The 12,442-nt window shown below is 40.9% G+C and overlaps 1 protein-coding gene across 2 annotated transcripts in view; it reads left to right on the top strand.

Moving 5' to 3' along the window:
- Positions 1 to 9,392: 9,392 nt before the first annotated feature.
- tgfa (transforming growth factor, alpha) overlaps positions 9,393 to 12,442 on the top strand; it is a 79,184-nt gene continuing 76,134 nt past the window's right edge. For both annotated transcript variants that reach the window (XM_034166425.1, XM_034166424.1), the window contains exon 1: positions 9,393 to 9,739. In XM_034166425.1, coding sequence (XP_034022316.1) covers positions 9,700 to 9,739 — 40 coding nt within the window. In that variant the 5' untranslated portion in view covers positions 9,393 to 9,699. The remainder of the gene's footprint in view (positions 9,740 to 12,442) is intronic.

Genomic DNA, 12,442 nt, shown 5'->3' with positions numbered 1-12,442 from the left:
GTTAAAATTTGTCCTGTGCTTTTTGAGTTATCATATACATATGGAATAAACAAAGGTGATCACATAACCTCCACCCCTGTTGGAAATAAATAAACATACCAGCTCACCAGCCCTTACCAGCATTATATCCATGGAGAAATCTGCCTAGTACGATCATCTCAAAAGACTGACCCATGCAGCTGAAGAGCATCAGCAGGGCAGCAATGATGGCCAATGAACAGCTGAACAGCAAAGCTTTTTCCTGCAAAATTAAAATAAATCTTTAAGACTATATTTAAAATGATTGAAGGGAAACTGCAAACTGCTCTACAGTGCAAACTGCGATATGATTTACATCTTGTATTCTGCCTGCTTTCTGTGAACCTTCAACATGTACTTTGTAAAAGCATGCATTCTGGTTCAGGTAGACATCTTGAGTTGTGCTGCTGTATCACGTTCCCTGGCTCACAATTTTCATTTCAGGAAAAGCCTCATCAAACAGGCAAAAACTCATATATACTATCATGATTTTGTCAAAATGAATGTGTTTGAGTTTGTGTCCTCCGATATACATTGAAGGCATTTGATTTGGTTGAACAGGGCTGTTCTGTGGGATTTCATGCAAATATGCAGAATCTCCAACAATTTGCTGGACATCGCACACAGTGTGCATACAGGTACTGGTAAGGGTTGTGCAAAGTGGAGACAGAGTCTGACTTCTTCCAGGTGCATGAACTTGGAGTTGCATAGGATTGGTTCTGTATTCAGGTGGCTTAGCTTGGTCGGTGAGGAAAGGTTTACTGACATTGACTTTATGGCTGATGCTGTGAGCATTGTGGAATCAGTGAGTACTCAAGAAGCTGAGTGAGGGGTTAGAGTGTCTGGGTTCAAAACTAAGATCTAAACATTGGGGGACAAACTGCCTGGAGTCAGTCTTCAGCACTTTATGTCTAAGTGGTGAAAGTGTCAAACTTTTAGAGATATTCCCTTAGCTTGGCAGTGATGTACAGGTGACTGGGAAGAGTTTATGTAATCATGACGTCTGATGACAGAAGTGTTTGATGATGCTGATACCTGAAGAGGCGATGAGAAAATGATAAACAAACTGCTTACGTTCACTCTTCTATGTGGCTATGTTTACATGTTCTATTCTAAATCATAAGCACCAAGATTCATGAAAACCTGTTAATTAGATTTTGACTAATCCTGTTCACAAACCAACTCATCAAAGTATTAAATTACAAATAGTGGAGCAGATAACTATGACCTTTGGCCAGAATTGTTCACATGGTGATGCAAGCATCAGATTTGGCATAAATGTTTTTCATCAATCAGTGTTTGAGAAAAAAAAGTGCTGGCCACTTGAAAATCCAATATGGCGGCCAGGTAGGAGTCAATGAAATATTGGTCAAAATTTAAAAATGCTCCAGTCATATTGAAAAGTATAACACATTATTTGTCTTATCATAAATATTCCAAAAAGCTATAGTTTGACATAGCTTTTTGGAATATTAAGAACTAAGAACATTAAACATTAAGAATGGTGACAAAGGTCAGTTTCAGTTTGTACAGGAGTCAAACGTTAAAGTTACCCCAATTTTGGTAGAAAGTTGTGCAAATTATTGGTTCAACTAATAGGATTAATAACTGGAATAGTTTTGACTGTGCTGAATGCTTTGTCAAACAATTGTCAAACAATGTCGATGTACATTAGATATATGGCATGTGACATATGTTACCCCGTAACGTGACAACTGAGCATGACACATGGTGCAAACTATTCCTTTTTAAAACTTTATTAACTCAACCAATAATTTCCATCACATTTTACAAAAATTTGAGCAACTTTAACTTCTGACCCCTGTACAAACTGAAATTGAACTTTGTCACCTTTCTTACTGTTTTTATCCCATAACTCCATAACATTCAGTCACAGATAGTCCAAACTATACATTTTTGAATCTTTGTGATCAGATACATAATGTGGTGTAGCTTTCAATATGATTGGAGCATTTTTTATTTTTGACCCCTCTGTATTCTTCATTGACTTGTACCTGGCCGCCATATTGGATTTTCAAGTGGCCAGCACTTTTTTCTCAAACACTGATTTATGAAGAACATTTATGCCAAATCTGATGCTTGTATTATCATGTAAAGGATTGTTTAAGTTATCTGCTGCACTACAAACAATCATCATTATTGTGGAGATGGCAAACTAACGGTCCATGTCCAGTAGATGGTGCTGAAATGTTGCTGTTGTATCACAACACCACAAACACACAAACTGATATTTTCACTTCATTCCTAGTGATAACACTTCAGAGGTCGGGGACTAGCGGTTAGAGCAGTGGGCTTGTGAACAGAGGTTCTTTGGTTCAATTCCCCTTTCTGTCATGCAACTCACTGTGCTGCTCAAGTTGAGCCTCTTACATGACAGCACACTGATGTTAGTGTGTATGTGAGAAACACACTGTTGTTCAGTGCTTTTGTTTTTGAGAAAAAAAAAAAAACCTATAGAAATGCAGTTCTTTTAAAATACTGTTAAAAAAGAAATAAAAAATAAAGAATGACAACATGCATTATTACCCCAACACCTTTCGCAAAAACTCTCAGGTTATCATGTGATTCATATGAAAACAGCTGAACAGCCAGTTAGGTGCACTGATTTAATCTGTGATCAAAAGGGGGAAAATATAATTATTGACGTTATTGTGAAAAATTAAAAAGTTACATTTTTAACCCCTTAACGCCTATTGTCGCATATATTCTACAATATTTGACTCAAATATGCAACACACCAAATTGACCAGTATGCCTGTTGTCGCAAATTTGCAACTTACCATTATTATTATTATAACATTATAACATAAAGTCATTACCAAAATACCAAAATTACTATTTATTTTTTGTGCAAAGTGAAATTAATAATCTCAACATTATTTACCATCTACTTAAAGGCAAAAACACACACAAAACATTTTTTATATACAGCTATATAAATTCAGGCGTTAAGGGGTTAAAATAAAAATTGTTAGCTGTGTAAAATCATTGTCTCCTTTGACAGTAGCGAAATTAGGTACCTGACAGTTACGTAAAAAGTGACTAAACGATCTCTCCCAGATGGTTTCCTGTTTGCAGCCCGATCACGTGATTCTTATGGCATGAGTCATCTTATGCCATCACAACTTTCACCCACTGGGGTCCTCAACACCATGGCACCTATGTGCTGGATCATGCCCAGAGAGACACGTGGCCACAATGTCATAGCTGATGTTCCCCCACAGTGCAAATGATTCTTCTCACCTGAGTAATGGTTCCTCTGACACAAAGTCGTTCAAGTGTTACTCCAGGATACTTCAAACAGACCTAGTACCACAGACACAGAAACATATATGGTGTCAGGACAGCTAGCAAGAGAAACAGTATGTAACAGTAAGAGTTTTACGACATGCAAATCCAGAGGTTCTATACAGTCTGAGTACCCTGGTGTGCCTGCTGGTGTGCCCACTGGTCGAATCCTTTAGGAATGTGGAGTACATTAACAGGACTGTGTACAATTACATTCATGAGGCAGCCTGTTATCGATGCAAAGCCATGGTTAGGCCTTAGGTCACTGGTTACTGTCGAAGTGTCAGCCGTAAAACAGGGAGCATCAGGACCCTAATGACTTGGACCTTCAATCTCTGGCAAAGGTATTGGCATCACAAGGTAAACATAAGTTGACTGAACTCTTGGACCTTTTGAACACGTTCAAAACTGGTATGAGTTTCACCAACCTTTCTCAACTTGTGCCGAGCCACGCTGAATGGCACACTGATCCTCCATGACCGATTCACAAGCTAATTAGAGTAAGCACTCGGCAGACCTCTGCACTGAGCTCAATTTGGTGCAAGAGCAGCTAACACTGTTCATCTTATTAGAGCCTCCTAACGATTCTCAAAGCATGCACTGCCCTTGCAGAAGTGGTGGCCAGTGTCAGAAGCACAAAATCGTTTTATTTACATCAAGTCTGGGAGCATGTGCTAGGCATCACCATATCCACCATACCACAGAGCCACCTTGGGGTCTAGATGGCAAGCACCCAAGCAAACAACAGGTTCACCCCTGTCTACTGAAAATAAGCATCCATCTGCAGCAGCCTTGTGAAACATGGGTGTCTCTTTGGTCTTCTTCCACTAGTGGCATACTCAGCACTGGGCCTTGATCATTAGAATGTTCCATCTTAACAACAAGAACTGCATGGCCAAAATGTTATAGTTGAGGGCCCTCAAAATGCAATTGATACTCCTCAACTGAGTCTACCTAAGTAAAAGTTCTTTTCACAAAATGTGCAGTTCATTTAAAATACTATTAAACCTAGTACCATAGACATTTAGTCAGTGCCTTTGGTTACTAGATAGTGTCCAATTCTCATGACCATACTGTAAGACAGGAAACACTTGGACCTTCATTCTCCTGCAAATATACCAGCATTGCCAGACAGCTCTAGAAGTGTTTGGCAAAGGGTTCAACATAATCAAGTGGTTAAAGAGGTGGGTTTGTGACCAGAGGATCCTCGGTTCAAAGACTGTCAGACAGGAAAATCACTCCTCAAGTTGCTCCTGAGTGCTTTGCATGGCAGCACCCTGACATTGGAGTGTGTGTGTGTGTGTGTGTGTGTGTGTGTGTGTGTGTGTGTGTGTGTGTGTGTGTGTGTGTGTGTGTGTGTGTGTGTGTGTGTGTGTGTGTGTGTGTGTGTGTGTGAATGGCTGTAAGTGAGGCATCACTTTAAAGTGTTTTGACCACAAAAGCACTGCATAAATGCAGACCATTTACTCTGTTGAGCAACCTCCATTAACCCTTCAAATGCATCTATCAATGTTAAAGGCTGAGGATTCAGAGACATGATTGCCACTGCTGAAAGAAGTGAATATATCCACAGTAACACTTTGGCCACATGTCCAAGTCCAGGAAATCACTGAAATCATGGCCCTGTAGTCTTGATCCAAAACAATCACAAATCCAGACACACAAAAGACACTCTCAGCTTCTCAAGTGGTGCGATCAGGGTATCCATCAATTCTACAAAGATCACAACATCATCTGCGAAATCAAGATCAGTAAACCTTTCCAGTACACGCAAACATTGATCAGTGATCACAGCCAGAACACATCCCTGATAATATTTGCATTTAAAAACATTTGTTTTGGGAAAAGTGAGTGAAGGGCTGAGCAAACGAGCTTGCTCCACCCTTGACTACCATTTTCAACTTTTCTCTGCTTAACGGCACCATCCCTGCTGACTGGAAGGAGGCCCTTGTCTCCCCAGTCTTCAAGGATGGCGACAAACAGGACATGTCAAATTACAGACCTGTTTCAGTCATTCCACTTTGTATGAAGGTTTTTGAGAGATTGGTATATGACCAGCTTTATGCTCATATCTCAAAATACCACTTACTTAACCCCTTTCAGTCTGGTTTCAGGCCCAGGCATTCTACTTGTACTGCTCTAATTGATGTAACAGACTATCTGTATGACCAGAGGCAGCACAGCCATACCACTGGTGCTATTTCCTAGATTTAAAAAGGCATTTGATACGGTGGATCCACAAATCCTCTTGCAAAAGCTGTTCGCCATTGCTGTCCAAGAATCAGAATTCCTCTGGTTCCAAGACTATTTCATCAACAGATCTCAACCTACCACTGGCTCCCTACCTATTAATTGCGTTGTTCTCCAAGGATGAATTCTCGGCCCTCTTTTGTTTACATTGTACATCAATGATCTGCCGAATGTGGTCAAGCACAGCAAAGTAGTATTATGCTGATGACACAGCACTATTTGTCTCTGGGAAAGCAATCTCTGAGATCCAGACTATATTGTCAGAAGACTTAAGTGCAGTCTGTGCTTGGCTACAGGCAAACTTACTTTAAATGCAAAGAAATGTTGTGTGGGCTGCCAGAAGAGGAGGTACTGCTGGCCCACCACCAGAAGGCGCCCTGCCTGAAGTGCGGGCTTCAGGCACGAGAGGGCGCTGCCGCCTCAGGAACAAGCCGTGGTGACAGCTGTCACCCATGACAGCTGTCACTAATCAACACATCTGGTATAAAAGCAGGAAGACACCTCCACCAAACTGCCGAGATATCATCTTCATCTGGAGGTAATACGCTCAGCCCCTTTTGTGAGATCGATAAATCTATTATTGTGAGTGTTTGCAGGAGAACCGGTCGTTTTTGAGGAGGCTGTGCAAGACGGCGCTCCTTTTCATCTGAGACCGCTGCAACGTGTTGAGTGAGAGGTGGAGGTGGCATTCCCACCATTGTTACTGGGTGTTCACACACCCACCCTTTGACTGTCTTTTGCTTTCTGCCAGCAGTACCAGATCCGACACGCCGGGAAGGTGGCCACCTGGGGACTCCGGGACTTGGCGGCTCCAGTATTCCTCGGGTTCAGGTGGCGGTGGAAATCGTGTGGTTCCGGTTCGTTTCCAGACGGGCGTCTCCTATCGTCGAGCCTGCCCACACGACACCTTTTATTAATTGACTGTTGCACATTCTGATTCTGCTGTGTTTGGTTGTGACATTCACACCAGTAAAGTGTTATAATTTGACTCCTTCCATTGTCCGTTCATTTACGCCCCCTGTTGTGGGTCCGTGTCACTACACTTTCCCAACAAGAAAACCAAAATCATGTTGTTTGGCTCCCAGCAGCGGCTGTTGAGAATCCAGTGTATTGGTATCCAGGCCAGAATTCACCCTTTCATCTCCTCAGCCACTGCAAATCTACTCTACAAATCTATGATAGCCCCCATCATCTCATACGGTGATGTTATTTGGTCCAACGGGCTACAATGTAACCTTGAAAGAATCCAGAAATTACAGAACAGAGCTGCTTGGGTTGTGCTAAGGTGCAGTCGTAGAGCTCATATTTCAGACATGCACAGGTGACATGCTCAGATGGCCAAAGTGCCTGGACAGTATTACACTTCATAAATGCCTACTGGTGGGGAATTGTGTATTAGGGAAGGTACCCTCCTCCCTAAGAGGCGAGTTCGTGTGGGCTAGTGAATTTCACACACACAATACCCAGCCATTCTGTGCAATAAGTTATCTACAAGTATCAGAAGCGCTACCTGTTACAATGTATTTAAACACCTGTGCAATCAGCACTCTAAAGACTTAATGTACTCATCTTGAAAATAATGTAATCACTGGTGAAATAAATCAGCATCAGAATATCTTTACATATTTCCATTGATTTGCCACTACTTGGGGCTCGTCCCCTATTTCCCTCTCTTGCTGTCTCTCTCAGCCTCTCAGTGCTACTATTAGCAGGAGGTGGTAAAATCACAAGTCAGAATTTAAATATATCCACTTGGGAAATGATTCACAATATTAATACCAGCATTTTGGCATCAAACTTAATCCTATATCTGTTATGTGCAGACGCGGGTTGAGGAGCGGACCTGCGTCTGACTGAACCCAGTGCTAAATAACCAGAAAGCGGTTCCAAAAACAAAACGGTTTTATTTTTCTCCTGTGCAATAATTGGTGTACAACATAAATGTGCGGTTGTTTGGCGAGGTGAAGGACGGCGCGCTCTCCAGCGCCCAAATGGATCAAAGCTCGACGCTTCTGGACCCAGACTCACCGCCGAACCCCCCCCAGGTGGATACGACAAACTGACTCTGTGAAGGATGGAAAAGGTGAGGTAAGTCAACAGCTACAACAAATATCCTTCAAAGGCACACACTATCAGCAACACATTCAGGTCTGAATTTAAGCTTTATGTAAATGAGCAGCTTCTCACAACAGGTGGAGGATCATCATTCCGTACGCCACAGCAGTGAGAAGCGAGCTGCACAATTCTCATCAATGTTCAAATATACTGCCTAACAAAATACCAAATTACTGTTAACACTTATTCAGACAATCAATCACCTCTGATGTGTGCTGACAGCATGTGTCCCTCACCCGTCCTCCTTCACAGGCACGATGTGTCAAACCCAGGCGCGGTCCTCAGCGTCTCACAAACAAACGTCACAAGGTCGAGTTCCTGGCAATTCTGCTCAAATCACTCATGGCTTAAATGCAGAACGCCATCTCATTATCTGCTTCAGCTGAAGGTCTTTAAGTTTGCACGTGAGCATCATCCACAGGTGCTGCAAATCATGCTGATGAGGGTGAAGGACTCTTCTGCCAGCACCTTCTCCACAGACAAAAAACCAGTTTGCATACCACCTGGAGAGCAAAGAAAAGAAAAGAACACCAAAATGTCCAGCCAAACCCCCCAACACACAACAATATCTTGAAAATAACCCCCCACCCCTTGAATGTAACAAAGTATGGTCTGTTTTCAATTATCTGGCTATTCCGCTATGTGTAAAGTTTGTCCATGCTCTTCAAAAACTTTAAAAACATAAACCATTGTCAAAGGTTTTATCAAATTCTTTAGCCTGAGATCTTGTTTTTGGCTTGGCCATGATACTTGATTTACTACAACTTGTCATGCTGTGACTTGAAATTACATGTGTAATTGCATGATTGCTGTAATAATATCAGTAATTATGTAGCTTTTGTGACTTCTCTAAAACAAGTACTACCAAGTCAGGAGCATTATATGTATATCATAAACTTGAATGTTGTGTTCAATGCAGGGTTCATCAAAACTAATCATGAAGTCAAAACAATTACATTCTAATATTTCTAAAGATGTTAAAATTACAGTATATGTTGCAGTTTGTTTTTTTTTTTTTTTTTTTTTTTTTTTTTGCATGGGGTGGTTTTTTTTTTGTCATGGTAGACACCCACTTCCTATATGAAATATCTCCCAAATTACACAATGCACAATCTCTGAAGTGGAAGTAAGCATATTTGGAAAAAAAAAAAAATATATATATATATATATTCTACCATTACCACCTCCTGCTACTACTATTGATATTTATGTGCTGTTTATCCAATGAAAGACACTCTTAATGTACCATTGACTTTGAATTTTAATCTGTGATTTTTAACTATTTTAATTTTAGCCACAATGTGTTAACTTTGACCAATGATGTATGAATGGTAACTGAATGCTTGAATGTGTGAGGATCCTGCTGCAAAGAGACTCAGTGTGCTGTATTTAATACTGTGACTCGCCGGGATATCCTGAATAAAGATATTTATCATCATCAGTAAATTACCTTCGCTCTCTCAGTCGAAATAATATATCTGCTGGAGTGCTGGAAAAAAAAGGTGTCACCTATCACAGTTATTTAACTTTTAGTATTAGTGAAAATAAAGAAGATTAAAAAAAACTTTGACGTTTGTATTTATGAGCAAGGTAAAGTGAAGGATTATTATTTTAAAATCATAATAATGTGTGTGTGTGTGTGTGTGTGTGTGTGTGTGTGTGTGTGTGTGTGTGTGTGTGTCAGCTCCCCCGCCCCTCCCTGTCTGTCTTTAATTGGCCTCTGGACGGATTACACGAGTTTCCTCAATTGAACAGTGTTGAGTTTAAACGCGCCCGTTTCTCTGTGATTTTTCCCCTGATTATTAGAAGTCAGACACATTTACTTTTTGTCCGGTCTGAGTGTAAACGGACAGCTAGCTGTTACCCGTGCGGATGGTTGTGGATTAGCCTTTTTCTCTTCGCCCTCCGTCCTGCTCCTCTAATGACTAAAATGCTTTCTCACCGAACGGCCACATTTCCCTGAAGCTCGTCAATTTGCGTTTAAAAACAAACAAAAACAGTTACAAGATGACTCGTATTTTCTGGGATGTAATTTTCCTCATAAGCGGTGAGTAGATGATTTTTTTGACAGTTTGAACAAAATATTATACATGCGACTTTTACTGAACTGTGTTCAGCTAATTAGTTACAACAGTTCAAGTCAATGTCAATCTTCGTAATGTTATCGTCATATTCAGTATAATCTGATGAATTTAGTGCCTTTTTCGTTTGTGTCAAATTGGTTGATTATACATAGTAGGGGAGACCGGGCATAGTTGTCCCATCCCCCAGACACCCCCCCCCCCGAATTTTTCTTTCTAATTTGTTCTTTCTAGCTTGCATTGTAAACCCAAGCTTTCTTGCAGAAGCAGTTTATTTCTTTTTGACTCCTTCCACACACCTGAACAGACTTTCTGCTGTTCTTTGATTACCACTTTGTTTGACTTGCACCCAAATGTTGGGCATCACTGTTGACATTCCTGGTTAAATGTGGTTTAACTCTTTTTCCTCATATCCAGTCTGGTGCAGGTTTTCCAGGTATTTTGTGAATCAGAACTGTTCCTGAATGGGACCTGACCATATTGGAGTTGCACTATAGAGGGTTTTCAATCACGTGACCTATTTGCTGCAGGACAGGTGCCGTCGTCTCCATTCTAGATTACAAGGAGGCTGGCGCGTAATAGAAAAATGGAGAGAATGTATGGTTATTATGATGCTTTAAATCCTCGAGATAAAGCTATTTATTGTGATAGAAGTGTTGGTTCAGTGGATCTGTATCTTATAACAGATAGTGAATTTAGTGTTAATGTAACTAACTGGCCGACGGTGTCACACTGCGATATTGTGAACTAGGAAGCTGCCGACCAGGTCAGCCTCGCCGGCCTCCTGCAGAGCATCACAGCGGAGCTCTGAAAGCGGAGGTTGTCTCGAAGTCCTGAGCGAGTTCTCTCACCAGGCGCTGGAAGGGCAGCTTGCGGATCAGCAGCTCAGTGCTTGAGGACCACAATGTAAATAAGCATCCGTATTGGAAGCGTTCTTGTGTTATCCTCGGCAGTATTTTTATGTATTCTTATATAATTTTATTGCAGAATAAAATAAAATAAAATTCTGGTAACAGTGGATTTCTGGTAGCGGCGGATCTCTCTCAGCGCCTCGGTGCCGTGAAGCTTCTTCACATCGACGTTGAAGCTTCTGCAATTGTTCGCCAAATGCACGTAGCGTATCACAGCGGCCACCGCATCGTAATCCAGAATGGGCGTGGGACACAAAATGACGTGACCGATACGTCACATGAAAACCCTCTATTGTGCAAGACTCCTGGAAGTGTGGAAGGGTGTGGTCTGGAACTAGTATTGTTTTTTGTAGATTACAAAAATTATACCCTTATTATAATCCTAACTGTAAACCATTTGAGATGGAATAAATTTGCAGGGTACCTAAGTCAGGTTTAGAACCTTATTCTGACACCAGATGTGCTTCCAGAAACGGCAAGAATAAAAAAAAACAATTGAAATGAAAACATTACTTTGCCCCTTGTTCATGAAATGCATGGAACAGAGGCATTTTCTCTTCTGAAAACAAGCCAGTTTGCAGTTTGAAGAGCATATTCTGCACCACCCTGGAGCTTTTTTTTTTTGTGGGGAGTAGTTTTGAATTTGACTGCCATTTCTGCAAGAGGATTGCACACTGGCTGTTTCGACAGGAGGCTCTAAACCTGATGAGCAATCTTCCAAATAATTTAATTGTAGTTAGATTGGTATTAGGATAAGGCAATGGATTTATTTCTTGTGAAATGCACAAAAAGTTGGAAATTTTAAGAACACTTGACTTGTGTTTATGAGCTGCGGCTTTGCACATCCGTGATTCTTGTACAGTAGCTCAATTCAAACATGGTCCAGGTGCAGTTTTGAAATATTTCTGATAAATAAACTGTGTGGAACACACAGGGCTAAGAAAAAGCAAAAAAACATAATACAACATGCATGTGCTAGTGGTTGGCATTTAAATAGTGATTTTCCTAAATCAAAATCTAGGTTTTCAATCTGTAAATCCAAACACACCTTGCATCACACAGGTTAAATGCATCAAACCTGTTGAAACCATTTTCAGATACATGTGCTTTTTAGAGCCCGACCGATATATCGGCCGGCCGATATAAGCCCTTTTCAAAGTACTCACTATCGGCCGAAATTTTGCAGATAGAACGCCGATAATTTCTCATAAACAGAACAGTTACTGAAATAATGTTTGTGTCGGCAATGTAAAATGTCCTTACTCCATTCATCTGAGAGCTGCTTACACCCCTGCTTAAATGTGTTCATCACTGGCCCCCGTAGTTCGCCGTCACACTGCACTGATCGGCTGACAAAAGCATACAAGTAAGTTTATAGGGATGTTGTTTGTAATAACTTTGCGATTACATTCACCCCACATTTCTCCCATTTCAGTTCAACTCAGTTTGATTAACTCACTTTATGTAGTAATATGTCAAATGTGCTTCATTGTGTCGGTCACGCTTTTTATTAAGCCCATGTTGTGTAGACCTTATTTCTAGCATGAAAAACTTTAGTTTACTGCTAAGAGGTTGAAACATTCACTGGTCGTCCGGAAGGGTTCTGGGAATTACTGCCGTTCGCCATTAACCCTCTTGGGCCGAGGCCATCGTATACGATGGCTGGGACCAAGCTTTACTAAATTGTAAATAACTTTTTAATGATATGAGAAAGAAACTTTTTTTTAGCTGAAAAGTTAACTCCACGGGCTTTCGATC

Source organism: Thalassophryne amazonica, chromosome 3 (genome assembly GCF_902500255.1).
Source record: "Thalassophryne amazonica chromosome 3, fThaAma1.1, whole genome shotgun sequence".
Lineage (NCBI taxonomy): Eukaryota > Metazoa > Chordata > Actinopteri > Batrachoidiformes > Batrachoididae > Thalassophryne > Thalassophryne amazonica.
Note: the sequence above shows the minus strand (reverse complement) of the source record. Positions and strands in the feature narration are given on the sequence as shown.